General features: G+C 37.7%; 1 protein-coding gene across 3 annotated transcripts in view; it reads left to right on the top strand.

The window, feature by feature from the left end:
* Positions 1-18,233, top strand: part of EXOC3 (exocyst complex component 3) — a 29,106-nt gene extending 10,873 nt beyond the window's left edge. For 2 of the 3 annotated variants that reach the window (XM_010577987.1, XM_010577988.1), the window contains exons 5-13: positions 3,964-4,081; positions 6,889-7,014; positions 8,546-8,646; positions 9,133-9,243; positions 9,964-10,114; positions 12,081-12,203; positions 14,823-14,984; positions 16,293-16,420; positions 16,841-17,688. In XM_010577987.1, the coding sequence (XP_010576289.1) occupies positions 3,964-4,081; positions 6,889-7,014; positions 8,546-8,646; positions 9,133-9,243; positions 9,964-10,114; positions 12,081-12,203; positions 14,823-14,984; positions 16,293-16,420; positions 16,841-17,012 (1,192 nt within the window). In that variant the 3' untranslated portion in view covers positions 17,013-17,688. Of the gene's footprint in view, positions 1-3,963; positions 4,082-6,888; positions 7,015-8,545; positions 8,647-9,132; positions 9,244-9,963; positions 10,115-12,080; positions 12,204-14,822; positions 14,985-16,292; positions 16,421-16,840; positions 17,689-18,162 lie in introns of those variants that run through there. The other variant, XM_010577989.1, reaches the window with a different exon arrangement.
* Positions 18,234-18,796: the final 563 nt, after the last annotated feature.

Raw genomic sequence — 18,796 nt, 5'->3', positions numbered from 1 at the left:
TTTTTTTTTTGCCCCCCCCCCCCCCCCCATCTTCCAGGTAGAAAGAGCTCAAATGGCAACTGTTTAGTTTTTGCTGGCATGTAGTTACTAAAGCAACTGATTTGTTTGGGGAAAAAGTAATGCTAGCCTTTCTGTGGCTCATGACTGTAATCCTGTTTTCAGTAGCTGGCATTGACCCAGAGTCTCTGCTGTGTACACTTTTGCTGTCTTCAATTGTTCAGTCTCGCTAATTCAACAGATTGGACGCTTTGGTTCAAACTCTATGGTTTAGAGTATAATACCATAAAGCAAATAGGTAGGAGATAATACCATTCTCTAGAATTTTTACAACCAGCTTTGAGATTCATTTTGTGTTCAGAACTCTGTGCTTTGCTTGCTTTGCTCTACGCTGTGAAGTTCTCCTGCTTTCCTCCCCTGCAAGGAACAATCAGGAGCACCCACTAATGCATACTTACATGACATACCTGTGCAGGGTATATGAGAGATGCAGCTACCAATATGGACCTGAGTTCATTGGCCTTTTCTTTGTTAATAGAAGGCCAGAGGAATAACTCCACAGTGAATGCAAATCAGAAATACGTGAATCCCTCTTCCTAGAGGTGCATGGCCTTGGCAGAAATCCTGCTCTCAGGTTCTTCATTTATGTCCTGAGGCTGATGTTCCAGTAAAGCAACTCTTGGTCTTAAAATTGCCCTTCTGTCCTTCCCCCCGAAAGTAGAGCAGATTGCTATTGAGTTATACAATTCGGAGCTAAAGCACTCTCAATCCATGTGTTCCGTCACAGGAAGGGCGAAGGGAGGCAGGAAAGCCAGCATTGCATCTATTTACAAAGCAAACAAATCAAAATGGGATCACTCCTGCTAAAGCAAGTTATGTGGCTCATAGCACCTGATGGTAGAGTCTTGTAAAGGAAGTGAAAGAGTGAGAGGAGTGGGCACAGTACAAGATATCTGAGAACGCACTTCTCTCCTGGGTATCCATGTAACAAGTGTGACGGAAATTAGAGGAAATATCTCAGGAAAAAATATTAAGGCTTTGGGTTTCTCTCTTCACTTAAAAAAAAAAAAGAGACTGAGGGCAGTACAGTAATTGTATTTTTATAGATTACAATAAACTGTTATAAAGAGGATGATAATTAGCTGTTGTGTATGTTTGTAGTGGACAGTGGAAGAAGACATTGGCTCAGGCTTGTGAGTGGGAAAAGTAAAGTGCTCAAGCGGGATACTTGCAGAGCTTACCAAATGTCGCTGGACATTTCTTAACAATACGATAAACAGTTCTCTATAAGGATATGTTTATAATAAACTGTGAAGGAAGATGCCCTAGAAGACATCATGAGAACTGTGTTTCTGTGATATTTCACCCTTTTTTGCCTGTATGAAAAATGGGTTCTAAACTGCTGTTACATTCTTTGTTCACTTCTATGGAACACTGTATGGTGGAAGATCGTTTTGTCCTTTCTCATCTTTCTCTACTTTTAATAAATGTAATTGAATATTAGAGGAAACATATACATTTGTATTTGCATATTACAGCTGCACTTCCACACCAGCTGAGAAAATACTGACCAATCAAGAAGAGCATTGAGGTTTTTTTCCATGTAACAAATTGTTAAGAAAGCCATGCGTAACTTCTGTTTACAATATTTGCAAGATAGGAGTTTTAAAAGAATTGTGTTCTTCTTTACCAGAGCATGTCTTGGAAGCTGTTTGTAGAACTGTATTCAACTCATAGCTGAGAAATAAAGCGATGTTCCATGTGGAATAATAGCCTTTAATATTTGAGTGGGAAGCAGTTTTACTGTGCTAGATGTATTTCTCTTTCATATTTAAGTCAATGAGAGCTTTGGAAACATACTGCTATTACTAAATCTGTACTGGGTTGGGATCAGGACCCTAATCTGGGTTTTAGGGAAAATACAAGTCTTGTAAGATCCTGATGCCCATATTCATAACATCATTTTATCAGATACTGATCAAGTGTTGACAAAACTGCTAAGAGTTCACCAACAGTGCTACAGACAGTGTCAACAATCTTCACTCTAAGGAACAGAAGGAATGGTACTATGTATCTAGATGGATGCTGTTTCTGGATTGAGCACGTCTTTTCACAAGACAGAGCAGGGTTGGTAGCAAGCCTGGCACAGGAGGCAGAATAGCTTTCTAAAATGTTAGTTTCCAGATAATACAATTCTGGTTGAAATTTCATCTTGATTATAAGCTTTTTGTTGAAGGGAAATAAGTTCCTTTCCCAGTTAGAAGCCTCCTGACACTTCTAAGAGGGTTGTCTATCCCTTCCTTTCCTCCGGACACTTGGGTTGTGGCAATCAGGTGAGAGAACTTGTGTATAGGAAGAATTTTTGTCTTTGGGTGCTAGAGGTAGAAGCCTGTTGTCTTTGTTTTGGGGTTTCAGTTGGTAAGCTTTGAGAAAGACTTAATGTTTCTCTGGCCTTGTGAAGTAGGGATAATGATGATATAATGAGGCTAGAAATATTTTCTAATATGGCACAGTGCCATAAACAGCTTCTCACATTTCCCCTGAATAAGCCTAGAGCAGGTCCTGCTATTACATGTATTCTTTATGTAAACGGCGACAGAAAGGAATTCAGTTTTCTGAATAGCTTGAGCCACTTAAAGTATCTTCAGTCTCTTTTCCTACAGGCACAGGAAGATGCTACGAACGTAAAGTGTTCAGTTACAGTGGCTTTTATGGTTTCAAAGACAGGAATTTTGTTCTCTAAGTAGTTAGCCATAGCATGTGGGGTTTTTTTTAGTTCTTTGAGATTTTTTTTTCATCATGTGGAAGCACCACTATGCTGACTCACTGCGTGTACCCAGAGAACAACTTTAACTTGCAGAAATATACAAACTGAACACTTGTTTAGGGATATTTTTTTAATTTGCTATTTGTTTTTTATAGTTGCCACTGCAAATACAGAATTTGTGGCTTCCTTCTGAAAAGCCCGCTAGAAATGGAATGTGAAACAATTTATGTTATTATGATTGAATATATATCCATCAACTGTTAATAAAGCACTCTCTGAAGAGTGTGGGTTTGGGTTATTGATTTTTTTTGAGCATGAAATATTAAGAGTTCTTGCTATGTTGTGCTTTGGCATGGCTTTGTTCGTTTTAGTTACACAAGCAACTCATTATATAATCTTATAGAGATGCAAAATATCTCTGTAAAGTATTTTATATAATCCTTCTCAAAATATTTTTGAGGTTGCTCTAGTTTCTTTATAATCCTATAAAACCAAGGATTTTACTTTGCAAGCAAGTATAGCTAATGGTGCTGTTATAATGCAGTACCCATGAAGTGCACTTTGATTTGGCATGCAAAATGCTGCTCCTCTTTTATTAGGTGTAATCTCTACCAATACAGGAAGCATTGGTAGATTTTCTTTTAATATATTTTAGCTTTTGCAGATGTGATATGAGTAGCAAAACAGAAGCTCCTTTGAGAAACTCTTGAGTATTTCATACTTTTCACTGACCTTTCCCATTCTGAAATTCAGACTGTAAGTTGTCCGTCATGACCTCTGAAATTTAAAAGACATATAAAAATGTCCCCTATTAAGAGCCCACAGGTTGAACTAGTTGGCTTTTATTCAGTCTTAAGCAGTCACTAATTCTCATACATAAAAGTTAGAAACACATGAAAGAGTTGAATATTTAAAATGTCTGTAACATTTTTTTTAATATATGCTAGCCTATAGCTTTTACATCCTGTTCTTTCTTTTGTATAGTTTTATTTACATTCCTTTTAAATGCATTTATTGTTGCAGCTACTATTAAGAACTTTTTGAAATGTATAGGTATTGGAAAATTGCCCCTTACAGTGGTCATAAAAAAAAAAAAAACTGCGTAGTTTTAAACTTTTTATCTCATTTGTCTTCACTAATCTGTAACGTGTGTTCGTTTTGGTTTTGTTTTTTTGTTTGGTTTTTTTTTTTTAAATCAGTACAGAGATGATGGGAAATTCAGAACTTTCTCCCGAAGTGGATGTAAATTCTCTGAATCCTCTGATTTCACAAAATGTGGTGGACCAGCTTCTCAGCAAGTATATGTCAACACTTACTGTGAGTAACAATAATGCAAAGACACCTTCAGATGAGTTTGTAGCTGCATTAGTGCCTCAGTGCTGTTCCTCCATCAGAGGAAACTAATGTGACAAATGTGAACTCGATACCATTACTTTTATAAATTTTCATATACTATGTGTAGGTTTGTTTATAAAGTTATAATCAGATGATTTTATAGATGTAAATAGTGACCTTTCAAGGACTAATTATGCTTTGCAGACTGTATTAATCATATTTTATTAGAAAGGAAGGAATTCCAGTGTTCATATATCTAAATTCATAGTGCTAGTATGTTGGGTATTACTATACTTACAAGCCACTGAATGCAGCTTGGTCCCTATAATAACTATGTAAACATATGAGACAGATGTGAGCTTTTCAAGGTAATCAGGATGTTCATGTTAGCCAGCTTGATTCTTTTAACAGTCTTTTTCCTTTCATGCCTGTCAACTGCATGAGCATAATTTCCTTTTGTGGATGCCATTCCAAGTGCATCTTAAATACAAAGGTGCTGCTTCTTGGTTATCCTAAGAGTCACTGGAAATTGGTCAACTACATGGCAAAGGAATCAGTATGTGATTGTCAGGTTTTTAAATGTATTTTTCTTTAAAGATCCACTGTTGATTGCCTCTGAGACTGGATGTTGGGATAGTTGGAATTTTGGACTTGCTGTTCTTACATTGTTCAACTGAATTCCTACTCCTCCTAACTTTAGGAGCTCTGCCAAGCAGAGGAGGGAAATTTTTTGTTGCTTTGGATGTGTCAGCTACTAAAATATGTCCAGCAACAACAACTGCTTGTACTTGATACTCATCACAATAATATGAACCGATCATGTTATGTCTCAAGGAAGTTACCAGTAGGGGCTCTGCTTCACTTTAGCTTTACTAGGACTTTGACGCAAGTTTATTTTTCCGCACTTACCTTTAGGACAAAAAAAACATTGATTTGTTTTCTCAAGCTGCTTTTGGCTTGACTCAGGAAATGCCTTTGAATTCCTTTTGCCCCTCTTAAGATGAAAAAATATATCGCTTTTTCAGAAATGTTTTTTCCCTACTTACTGAAAAATATTATATATAAAACATTGTTGTATTTATAGTCTATAAATAAAATAAAGCAAAGCTGCTGTTCTGTTAAACACAGAGTGGTTTTCTTTTGCTGGTTTAGATTTTTGGCTGTATTTTCTTTTTCATGCAGAAAATACTGAAACTGCCTATTCGTTTCACAGGATTCAGCCTGATCTTATTTTCTACACATCCCTACTTCTACTTTATTTCCTTTGATGTTGTGTTTAAAACTGTTTATAAACAAAATATAACTAGTTCTGTTTGGGTAAATGAAATTATTTCCTTATTGCAGCTATCAACTTAAATATTGATGGTTAAGTCAATAAAAATGTCTCATTTTGATGAGAAATAAAATGCTAATAGATTTTAACAGATTTGTAATAGATTCCCCCCCCCCCCTCCCCAAGCACCTCTGCTTGAAAAAAGTTCTTGTAAATTATGGTCTTAAGGTGAAAAATGTTGATGTCCCCAGGGCTGCTGGCTCAAAAGATTAATTCTTCTTTGCAAATCATATCTCATTAGAGCAGTTCCATGCTTATGAGGAGAAAAGATAGTACATCATTTCACATAATTGAAGATGGTATTATATGTACTTAGCAGATTCAGCACTTGATAGGCCACTCACTGTAGTCAAAAGGAGAAGAAGAAAACTACAGGTCTGTGTTTGTTTAACAGCCTTTCTTGTACAGGAAGATCATAAAGCTTTCAGTTTCTTCCTTTATCCTATCTGCTGATAGTTTTGACCAAAAGATACTGATTTAATACATTAAAAAATGTAAACATTTTAAAAAAATAAATATACCTATTTTAGACTTTTTTGCCCTTTCTGCGTATGCCTACTGGTCATGTTTAATTTTGCAGGTAGGGCATGCTAATATACCTGTGAAGTATGAACTTTTATATTACTAGGGGTTTTAACTAAATGTGAACGAAGTGGAAAAGAGGCAGAAACCTTCAACCCTTTGAAAACATAGGGATAATTATTTTAGATAGACAGAAAGCAAATAATCCAATTACATATTTAGTAAACATGCTGTTCTTTACTAACTACTCTTGCAAATATGTCCATGGTATACATGTCACGCAAGTGGTCAGAAAACTGGCTTAATCTAGTTCTAAAAACAGTTGTTCTTAACGTCTCTTTGCTGTATAATGTGCTTGTTGGATGGGAGGAGAGCCAACTATTGTATCTCCATCACTATTTTCTGCAGCACTTAATTTCCAAGAAACACAACTCATTTAATCTAATCCTGGGTTTTTGTCCTCAAAGGTAACAAGCATCAGTTTCCTAAAATGTAGGTAAAAGGAGTTACAAGCAGATACATGCTAATTTTCCTACGTTGAGTATTACCCTAATTTTTTTTTCAGTTGTTGAAAAACTCACTTTGAAACCTAAAGCCTGAGGCTTAATAAGTGCTTCCAAAGTTAGTAAACATGTTGATTCTGACAAATTGACTTGCTTTTTGGGTTTGGAGCACTCCCCTTTCAAAAAGTGCCTAAACTTGATTCAAACTACATCACTAGTTTACCAGTAGTAACCTTTGTCTTTGTCAATGCAAATTTTAATTTGTATATGTTACCTATGTCCTGTAGGGATGACAAGAGTGGTCAACATTATCTGTTACTATGTGACTCTTCATTATAGAAATGGCTGCTATTTCAAATATTGTAGTGGGGTTTTTTGTTGTGTTAAATTAAAAAATCTTTTATTTTCCTTGGTTGCTTTATTTAATATAGTCTAACATCATTGGCTGGCTACGAAAAGCACTGGAGACAGATAAAAAAGACTGGATAAAAGAAACTGAACCAGAAGCAGATCAAGATGGGTACTATCAGACTACGCTCCCAGCTATTGTTTTTCAGGTATAAGAGAACTTGGTTATTGTAGAAAATCTGCAGAAGCAGTACATGGATTTGGGGCAATGGAGGGATGGGAGGGGGAAACCAAACTGTTTGGAATGCCATTGTTTCTATGTCTGTTGCAGTATAGATTTTTTTTCCTGTAGAGTTGTTAGTTGGAGGGGTTGTTTCTTTTGAGGTTTTTATTTGCCTTTTTCACTTTAACACTTAGAGACTTCGTTTGTTTTATGTGTAGATTAGAAACATATCTTTCCCAGCCTATTTAGTTGATATTTGTATTTAGTTAACTGCTTTTACTTAGTAAATTTGTAGGATAAGCTTACCAGATGAGACGTTTATAAGTTATTAGAATATTTTTTGTTAAGATGGTGCTGAGGTAGTTAGGCATGTATTTGTTCCTACAGATTATTCATTATACAAACACCTTAATACTGGAAAGAAAAGTTCTGTTGAAGATCAATAATGTTGCTGTTTAAACACTACTTCAGTCAACATTAATGCCTGTCCAAATTCTTAAATAGCCGCAAAACAGAAAAGATAAAGCTATTTCTAAGATCTTTTAAAACAAACAAACAAAAAAAAAACCAACAAAAAAAACCAAAACACCAACCTCCACCACCCTATTCTTGGTAGTAGAAATGGAGAGTTTTTAAAGTGATCTTTATCAACCAGAAAAATGTCAGCTTATTATGCTTATTTTGTAATTTTTCTTTACAAACATTGTGTTAGGTACCTTCAATGAAAGATAGATGTTCTCTTCTTCCTGCATTTATTTCCCACTTTATTTTTCTCCTGTCTTATACCAGGATTTTTGCTACGTTCTTCCACATTTGTATTAGTGACACGGTTGACTTCATCCAATCCTTTTCAAAAAGTGTGTGATGTCAAGGAAACTGGTGGCTGATTGGCTCTAGTGTTGTGCTGTCAAAGGCTGCAGTGTTGAGATTGATGTAACAGTGAAACTTTCAAAATCATCTCAGCATAAAAGCAATGTTTCTACCTGGCTTTGCACCCTTCCTTTCTAGTCCCCCTCCTCTCAAACACAGTTCCCTATAGGTCACCTAGATCTTGTACCTAGTTGTGTTTCTAAAGTTTAGGGGGTCCCTTCTACTTCACTAAGGTGAACTTACTACTTTCATATATGGGGAAAGCAAAGGAATTGGAGTTTTAAGGTTATGCATTACTAGCTGCAGGAGCTGAGCCAAGAACTTCGATCCACTGTAAAGCCAAATTCCTACTAAATTAGAAATATTAAGTACTCTTTTTGCTGAAGAATGCATCTGTTTTCAGGATCAGGAGAAAACTGCAGCATATATTAATAGTTGTCAATAATTTATTAATTACACTTATGGAAGTAGTCGTTTTTGGTTTAGTCAGCAGCAATTGTCTGGGCTTGTTTAAAAACAAACAAACAAAAAACCAAAAAGCATATGTAGAGCTGGTGCAATTGAGAGTCTCCAAAAAGACAGGAGTTCTGTCTTTTGTTTACTACTGATAAAGGCCTCTCTTTATAACTAAACTATTTTTAACTTAGATGTTTGAGCAGAATCTTCAAGTGGCTGCTCAGATAAATGAAGATTTGAAAACAAAGGTACTCCTTCTATGTCTTCAACAAATGAATTCATTTCTAACCAGGTAACAATTTTTAAAATATAAATGGTTTATCCTGCCTCAGCCTCTCTTTGTTCCTACAATTCCAATATTTGTTTTTCCTATGATTGTTTCTTTATTGCTTTGTCTGTGTTCTATCACATCCATGCCAACCAAGCCTTTCTTCCTTTTCCTTTTCTTGCTTTCTTTCTCCCTTCCCCAGTTTCACTGCAGAAGGTCTTCTGTGCTAGTGAGTGACACTTTCAGTTCCTCTGTATAAATGGCTCTTATTTTTGGAGTCAGTTCCACTTTCTTTTATATCTCAAATTTATATCTCTTTCTCATAAGGAAGACAGAAAAAACCTCCTTGGCTGGATTCTGCCCAGAACAGATTGACTAAACATCACACAAGCAACAAGCCCTTTGCAAAATACTTCTAAATACCTGACAGGCCCTTGTGGAGCATTTGGTCCTACAGGTGTACTGAAGTTATTTCTGTCTGTTTAATGCCATTCCTTGTATATGTTACAGGTACAAAGATGAAGCACAGTTGTATAAAGAAGAACATCTTAAAAATCGTCAGTATCCTCAATGCTATGTTCAATACATGATTGCAGTCATCAACAACTGTCAAACCTTTAAGTAAGTCTGCATGTTCTTGCAGTATTGTGAGGAACAATAAGTATTGACATTTCATTTGTAATACTACATGTTCCCAGGACCTTCTCTTCTCTTGTGTACAAAGAGGGTTTCAGTTAAGATAGTTTAGCTGACTAAACAAAGACAACAGGTTTAAATGTATTACTGTTCTAAGAGGCAGATACTCTTATGTGATTGCTCTTTCCTTTGGCAAGCCAAGCCATTGCCCCTCACTGGTGAAAATCCACTTGTCATTCCAAGAATTTCATTGCCAAAGAAAAGTTTATCTTCAGCTTTTAGAATTTGAAGAAGTCATCTGAGTTAGTTTCTCTGGAGCCTGCCATCTTCTTACATTTGATCTCTCGCAATGATCAAGGTGAACTGAATTGGAGAAAAGTAATGATAGAGCTTGCTCTATTAAGAATATGAAAACAGGCTTGCTCATGTTTCAGTGTTCAGCAATCCAACCCCATGTTCATCTATATCTGCTGCTATTCTCAAGTCTACAAATCAGCAGTAGTTTGTTACCAACATAGAAGTAGTCTAAGGTGATCACTCTAAAATCATGCTGGAGAGTAAATTAAGGCTTCCAAAGCAAGCAGCGGGCATTATTTCCCCTTGCAAAAATAAGACTGTCTAGTATATCTCTGTGCACTCCAAAAATTTAGTCGCAATGCAATTGTGCATCAGTGGATGATGAAAAACATTTGTTATTTGTCACAGAGAATCTATAATCAGCCTGAAAAGAAAATACTTGAAAATTGAAATGGAAGACACATTGTCAAGTAGTCATACAAGCATGGATGCGACTTTAGACATCATTGCCAAAGAAGGATGCTCTAGTCTGCTAGATGAAGTCTTCATGGATTTAGAGGTTAGAACTTTTTTTCCTCAAAAAAACAGAAGTATTATTTTATAAGGAAAAATAATTCAGGAATGAAGTAATTATGAAGCCTTTTGATTGCTAAACATTTTATATATGGTGTGCTAGCAAAATGTCAGTAAATGTCAGTGTTGTTCTTCAGTGGTATAGTATGCATGTAGGATACTGAAAGGTTGCTTAATTATATTTCACAGCATGACTTTAGGCAGGTGCTTTGTATAAAATGAACATTTTCTAGCAGATTGTTCTTAGTCTTACATAGTTGAGTTCTAAGAATTATTTGGGAAACTACTGCTGATACTAAGTTATCATATTTGTACAGGTGCAGTGTACCTATAATTAAGATAGTTAATTTACTCTAAAGGTGGGCCCTTTCTGACTGATAAATTTCCATGCTTAAGAATTCTAGCTTCTTGTATAGAATCCCTCAGGGAAAAAAAACATCTTTTTATTACTAAAAAGAAATTAGGAGTATGGGGAGGGACGCAGGGAAATCAGAGAAATGGTGGGGGTGAAGAAACTTGCTCTGGGACTTGTTAGATTTGTAATAATATTTTGAACTAATGTAAACACCTTGAATGACTCACATTAAGAAAGATGTGGGAGCAGTGTTTATTTTAAACTTGAAGCTCTTAAGCAAAACCTTTATTTCTCATTAACTGTGCTCATTGATGATGAGAAGACACTCCATCTACCCTAATGACCATTCTTCGAAATTCATTAACCTCAAGCTTCACGTCACTATTATCATTTTTAAAATACCGTGCTCTAATATGTAAAGAATTTTTCCTCTGGGGAGAGCAAAGCGAGACGGGTATATAGATTGTTGTGGTTTAACCCCAGCCAGCAACTAAGCACCACGCAGCCGCTCACTCACTTCCCCCCCACCCAGTGGGAGGGGGAGAGAATTTGGAAAAAAGGTAAAACTCATGGTTTAGGAAAAGAACAGTTTAATAGAACAGAAAGGAAAAAAAATAATAATTATAATAAGAACAATAATAAAATGACAATAATAATAAAAGAATTGGAATATACAAATCAAGTGATGCACAATCCAATTGCTCACCACTCGCTGATCGATACCCAGTCAGTTCCTGAGCAGTGTTCCTGCCCAGCCCCACTCCACCCAGTTTATATACTGGGCATGACGTCCCATGGTGTGGAATACCCCTTTGGCCAGTTTGGGTCAGCTGCCCTGGCTGTGTCCCCTCCCGACCTCTTGTGCCCCTCCAGCCTTCTTGCTGGCTGGGCATGAGAAGCTGAAAAATCCTTGACTTAGTTGTTGCTAAGTAGTGTTTATACTAAAACATCAGTCTGTTACCAACATTATTCTCATACTAAATCCAAAACATAACACTATACCAACTACTGGAAAGAAAATTAACTCTATCCCAGCCAAAACCAGGACAAGATGTAAAGAATACTGGAATTATGTATTGTGGAGTTCTGGGAAAGGAGTAAAGTGTATAGGCCACCAAGTTTGGTATAGGCACATGAAGTTTGTGGGGCCATCAAAGAGGAAATACTGAGCAGCCAGTAGCAGTTTAAGAAATCAAGCATGAAGTTGCATTATCACAACAGTTTGAAAGTGCCTCATACTTAAAATTGGAATCACCAACTCTTATGTCAATTTTGTCCTCGGACCTTAACTTTTTTATTTGGCATAGACATTTAACTAGAGAATGTAATAAAGGATTTTAGAGAACTCATGAAACAAATGCTCAGGTTAGTGCACTTGGTTTACATACACACCAGTGTGTATGTCAGGGTAGCGCTCTGTGGCAACTCTCATTCTGACAACTGATCACATCATTTTCCTACACTAACTGCTTATTCCTTTTGAAGGAGTGTAGGTTAGGAGTGTAGGACACTTAAAATTGTCTCCCATTTTTTTGTAACTGCAATGATATGATGAAAGTGTCAAAAATTTGTTCTGATCAATTGTTTACCTTCTCAGCCACATCTCAATGAGCTGATGACAAAGAAGTGGTTGATGGGGTCTAATGCAGTGGGGACTATCTGTGTCACTGTAGAGGATTATTTCAATGACTTTGCAAAAATTAAAAAGCCTTATAAAAAGGTAGGTGCAAAATATTCTATGATACTTTGCTAATGTACTCTGAATATCGTGTTGGTTTGGAATTTCTGAATACTGAATGGAGTTCAGAATTGGAATACAGAAATTGGAATTGATTCATCACTGTAAATGAAAAAATGTTCATAATCATATTGCAGAAGTCTGAATCTAATATTTCTCTCATCTTTTTTTGTGCATAGCCATATAATATTGTCAAAGATCCGAGTTGCAGATCTTAGTCCAGAAAATGTATTGGCACGTTACTAGATTGTATTCTTACCAGCTGGTACTCTTCTACCATTCCTCAGAAGTTTCTACTTAGTTAAAATTAGCTCTTCTGAAAAGAGTTTTGCTGGCCTGTAATTACTTTTTTTATAAATGCACATTCTGTAATTCCTACTTTTAATGTGTACAAGGAGGCATAGTTAAATTGGTGCCATAAGGTTTAACAAATGCATAACTCATGTTTAAAGTGCTGTTAAAGCAGCATAATGTGCTAGGTTAGGTTGTCGTCGTCCGTCCGTCCGTCCCCCCGCCGTGGTCTGTCAAGGATATCTGGATTTCTCTATTATCCTTTAATCTTTAGTATTATTGTACTTGTTTTTACCCTTTATTGAATTAAAGTCAGTTTTGTGTAGTTAAGATAGCATGTCTTAACTGATTCACTAAGATTTAGGAAATATTTGAAGCTAACAAGATCAGGATTTAGGTGAGGTCTTTGAACAAACCCTTACTAAGTAGCAGTGCTTAACAGACAGTCTCAAAATCATACACTTACTCTTTCTTACCTGAACTCCTAAAGAGATAGAGGGGACTGCTCAAAGTTCCTCTAACCTTCAGTATTTGCAGATCCTAGAGGTCTTACTATGTAATTGAAATGATATGCATTTTCAGTCCAGAAGTACACAAAAGAAGTTAGGTCAGTCCCAGGATTAGTCTATATTCATGGAACAGCTTGCTTTTCCAGATTTGGTTTGTTACTGTGAGGTAATAGTGCTTGGCATGAGCTTCTTTAAGTGTTAATACCAACCTCTGCAATCACATATGTTTCAGCATGTAGTGGTTATTGCCACCTTATGGGGAAGAAGATGACAAACACATTTTTTGGCATTCATCATGCCTGCTATTCCACTGTCTCCCAGCATGAAAAAAATCTCCCACGCAAGACACCGTATGTTCTAGCACTGGATGAGACACACTTTTGTTTCCCTGGTTTGGGGTGTGCTTTTTTTCTGGTTTTAAAATATTCTTGGTTAACCCTGTTTTGAAAATCCAATTTTTGATAGTCACACGAACAGAGCACCTGCAAAAAGACTATAGCCCAATGGAAAGTACAATGTTCTGAAACAGGGGGGACCTGGATCTTACAGTCGTTCTGCTTTGTCATTTTCCTCACGTGTAAAGTGAATGCCCTGTCATCGCGCTGTTGGCTGTTCTTGAGTGTTCTTTTTCTCAGTTGTAGTAGAGCTATTCTTCTTCACTTACTTTTTTCAGTGGGATGGGGCATATATGTCAGTCTCCCACAGTATATTCTGTGCAGTTAATTTTCCTCTGTGTAATTGGCATCAATTCCACCAATGCAAGAGAAGCCATCCGTGAACAACCAGTAAACTCCCGTATTTCTGCAGAGTCTTGAGAGCAGGACTTGAAATCATATTTTCTGTGTCCTGGATGAGGGCTGTGACTTCCAATACTTTGCAGTCTATTGTTTTCTCTCTTTTTTTATTTTTCCTTTTCTTTCTTTCATGAAACCTTTCACCAAAATTTTGACTGAAGAACATGTTGATTGAAACTAAAGCTTGATATATACTAATAAAATATGATAAAAAGTTTGCAGCTACCTGTTATGCAGGCTTTTTCTTAATCATAAGTAACTTTGCCACTATGCTTGGGGGGGGGGAGGGGGACGACACCTGAGGACTTGCATTTAAGGACTCTCCTTACACTACTGTTGAAAAAACATGAAAAGGTTTTGGGGCTTTTTTTTGTTGTTGTTGTTCTTTATTTGCAAACATCAGCATTACTCTTGCACCAATATCAGATGCTTCACTTAGTAGATGTTTCCTGTAAAAAGACAAGTGCAGAACAGAAAATCAGTCAAGGAAGGTCTGAGAAAGTGATTGCTGCTGGCTCTCCAGGCTTCTTACCAGACTTGACCCAGAGCACAGATAATGTAAGCAAGATTTGCAATGTTTTATGCAACATACTGGAGTTATCTAGCAGAAGCCTCTGTGATGGCTGGTCATTCCTTGACCAGATAATAGAGAGCAAGGCTGCAAGTCCAAGCACAGGTCTGTTCTAAAGATCATCCAAATTATTTCGTGTTTGTTCTTCTGACTTTGGTGCTCCTCAAAAATAATTCAGACATGTCATTAGAGATATCTTGGTTTTGTTGTTTCTAGTAATTGGCACATCCTTTTCATTAGGGAAGGACAGATTTTCATTTCTGTTAGCGTTGTGAAAATCTAAAGCCACTCAAAATGTGTAGTATAAGCAAAAACTGTACTGGTGATTAAGTGCAAATACATATTTCAAAGCCTATTAATTGTTCAAAGACTAAGAATAATGGCTACATTTGCAGGTATCACTGGCATAATCCACCACCTTTTTCTTTTCTTTCAGACAATGACTATTGAGGCCCATCGGAGAGTAGTTGTGGAATACATCAGAGCAATCATGTTAAAACGTATATCTTTCAAGAATGCAGAAGAGAGAAAAGAGGGTGCAGAAAGAATGATCAAAGAAGCAGAACAGTTCAGATTTCTGTTTAAGAAGCTTGCAGCTGTAAGTATTTGCTTTGGGTAATGCTGTTAACCTGGTAATTTAGAATAAACACACACGTTTACTGCTTGGGGAAAATGGCTAGAGTTAGATCTCCATGTCTCCAAAATGTTGGGTGATTTGTGAATATCAAGGATGCCAGCTGAGGGCACAGACAGCGTTTCTGAACACACAGAGGCCTGCTGCTAAAGTTCCTGTGCACCAGTTTCTACTGCTTTGTGTTTATACAGCTCTCTGCAGCTGAATATTGGAATGGCTTCACGGAGATAGGTACCCTGAATTTTTAATAGTAAGTGAAAGAAAAAAGCAGTTGTTTGCTAAAAACCAAAAATAATTGGGCTTTGCTTTTCCTGGCTGGAAGAAAGGGCAATACCGCATCGAACAGATGTGGTTACTTACTACCTAAGTAGCATGCAGTGTATTAATTTAGAATCAACAAGACAAGTATATTGACCCCATTTAAAGTGCAGTAGAAAAAAGACAGGCCAAAAAAGGTATTCAAGAAAGAATGTGCAAGATAGGCCTAAAATCAGTACTAAATCTTTTTTAACTGCATAAGGAGCAGGAATCTGCCAGAAAGCTCCTAGGGCCAACAGATGACAAAATGCAGTAAGAATGCAGATAAAGATAAAGCCTGAAAAACTGGGGGTGTGTGGAAGAGGCGGTGTTCATCTCTGCTCACTGTGGAACATGGGGCAACTCCTGCATCAGAGTTCTTCATTATGTGGGATTCTATATAACATCTGTTTCAGATCAAGGCATTGATAGAAAAGGTTATGGAATAAATGAAATGAACAATACCAGATCAGCAGGACCAGATGACCTGGAACTAAGAGCACTAAAACAGTCCAGAGATTAAATAGCTATGACAGTTCAGTTGATCAGTTGTTGAAAGCTGCCTTGGTGGCCAGATGACTAGAAGGGAGCTAATGCAGGGCCAATTTTTAAGTAATGTTTCAGAAGAGATCTGGCTTTCATGTCAGTTATTCCTAATGTTTGTCCTGACACATCAGCAAAAGTCAAAGACTAGAATGTATCGCCATGTGGATAAATACAAAATATTGTTTATTAAGACATGACTTTACTGATATTCTGAGGGTAGGTCTCTGGATGAAGAACAACAGGGAAAGAGGGAAGAGGCTTATGGTGACAATTCACAAATACTTTGTTTTGTTAATGTCTGAAAATTCAGCTGTTTGAGGAATTCAGCGGCATTGTCAGACAAAATACTAATTAAAGGATTGTTTGTAGATATTGGGGGGGATTGCTTTTGTTTGGGGGAATTTTTTTTTTTTACTTTTCGTCTTGCAGGGCTCTGGAGAGGACACTGAAGGACTCTGTGACATCATTGAAGCCATTGCAGAGGTTATCAAGCTAACTGATCCTTCACTGCTTTATCTGGAAGTTTCAACTTTAGTCAGTAAATACCCAGATATCAGGTAATTCTCTTTGCCTTCAAAGTTCAAAGAAAGATAACATCACAGTTTCTTTGTAGTCTTGGGCAAATTTTAAAACAATGTGTAAATGTGTTCATATTTTTCATATTTTAGAGTGTAGCCACTTTCTTATGAAAAATAATGCTAATATAAAATGCATGTGACCTGAACTAGGAGGTACAGCAAAGGAATAATGAAAATACTTCCATTCTGTGTTTTGGGAGGATAAAATACATTTTAGAGTCCTAAGAGCAGCCAAAATAGTACTTTATATTGAGCTGGAAAAGCCAGTTCTGAGTGACAAGAGATCTGATTAAGAATGAAACTGAGTGAAAGGATTGCCAACTAAAGTGATATTTTTGACAAAATCTTACTTGTGTGAAGTTTCCTGCTAATGCCAGTTTTATCATTTTCCTTTGGTAGGGATGACCATATTGCAGCTTTGCTGACAGTGAGAGGCGATGCCAGCAGAGATATGAAGCAGACTATCATTGAGACTTTGGATCAAGGTCCAAGCCAACCGAATCCAAACTATGTGCCAATTTTTAAAGAAATTACAGTTCCTACTCTGACTGTGCCAAAACTTCTTAAATAACTGGCAGCGCTGTGTTTGTGTGTCATCGCTAGTCTGGGATCAACAGGTTTGAAATATTTGAGGGCAAATTTGGCAATGCTGTTCGGAGTAAAGTTCACTATACACTGATACTTGCTAGGCATGTTTCTTTCTAAAGACTTGGATGTGAGGAAATGTAGTAAGATTTCTGAAAGAAGATGGATGTAAAGGTCATGTTTGAAGAATGATGCTTCTACTGGCCAGAGGGCTTTTTACTGACCCATTTGTTAGAGCTGTTTTTGCTGTCAGCAAATACATTTTTCTCGTGGAATATGTTTGCACGGTGCACTGCAATGCCGTATAAAGATGTTTGTACCAAAACCAACAGAACTGTATTAGTGCTGGATATACTAACACGTCGCTTGCAATACCTAAGCAGACTCCTTTAGAACTGTCTCTATATGGCACTGCATTGAGCATATATATATATATATTAATGTCCTCAGTCCACTTTCACATTATACTTTGTGTATGTACTTACTCTGGTGTAAAATAGTTTATTGCAGAAAACTTAATTATGAAATCAGTTTCCTGACTTAAGGGACTTAACGGAATTGCTACCGTGCAGTTTGATTATAGCGTGAATAAAGACACATGAGGTACATTTTTTTTTTTTATTGATTCACTAAAAACAGCACATAAAGCACCACCAGTTCAAGAAAACGTTAAAGCATTGCTACCTTTAGCTATGTATTCTTTGCATCCTTATAGATTTACAGATGTAAATCTTTGTTTTGTTTGAAGTGTGAATAAACTTTGGATTTAATAGTTTTCTGAAAACACAAGATACTGTTTTTTATTTCCACTGTATTTTCAGAGTAATGCTTAAGGCCAATTTTCAGTATTATCTGTTCTAATAATAAAATATTATGAGAAAGTTGTGGCTTTAAAACAACTTGATGAAGGACATAATGAAGGCGTTATCTGTTAGTACCTGAACAGGGTTGTCAGAGGAAGATGTGAGCCTACATTGTTGTGGAGTTTCTATATGTGATTTGTTTGGCCTGTGAACACCCAGGCCTTGTGCCGTTCAGGCCTCTCGCTGACTCCTCCTTACGCCAGAAGAGACACGTGCAAGGTCAGCAGTTCGGACAAAGGATAAAACAAAGATTGTGACTTTTTTCATGGACAGGGCCAGCCAGCGTCTCCCAAAGGATGAGGACGGTTCAGTAGAGCACCAAGTCGATAATCTCTGTACCGAAGGAGCTTTAGCGAGGGCTGGCGCCACTCCAGGTCCTGTGGGGTGTGACACTGTTCCTAGAAACTGCAGGTAGGGGAGTGAGTTAGGCTGATTTTTGGAGGGTTGCGTCCAGCCCTCGGTTAAGAACTCACTTAAGAATTATCAAGGCGATACTAATTTGGGTTGTGCTTCAGTCTCAATCCCGTACCTGCAGTTCTTGTCCTGTGTGCGTCTGATCTTCGGTTTCTCTAAGGGGACTTGGTTGATGGGGCTTCGTTTCTCCCTCTGCAGCAGGAGCCCTGTGCGCCTCATGGATGTCGAACTTCTGCTCCTTCCCCTCCACGACAAACCCCCTTCCCCGCGCAGGGGACCCCTTAATCTCTCCCCGCCTGCCCGGGAGCGGTCACGGGGACGGCTCCTGCCCTTGCGGGGACCCTCGGGGCGGTTGAGGGCTTGTGCGGGGCAGCGCCGGGGCCGGAGCCCGCCGAACTCCCCTCAGGAGCCCCGGCGGGAAGAACGGGGACGGATAACGCGGAGCGGGGGGCGGGGCGGAGCCCACTCGCCCCGCCCCCAGCGGGGAGGCGGG

This window comes from Haliaeetus leucocephalus, unplaced genomic scaffold, assembly GCF_000737465.1.
Source record: "Haliaeetus leucocephalus isolate CR32 unplaced genomic scaffold, Haliaeetus_leucocephalus-4.0 Scaffold587, whole genome shotgun sequence".
Lineage (NCBI taxonomy): Eukaryota > Metazoa > Chordata > Aves > Accipitriformes > Accipitridae > Haliaeetus > Haliaeetus leucocephalus.
The sequence above is the reverse complement of the archived record's forward strand: the minus strand, read 5'-3'. Positions and strand labels throughout refer to the sequence as shown.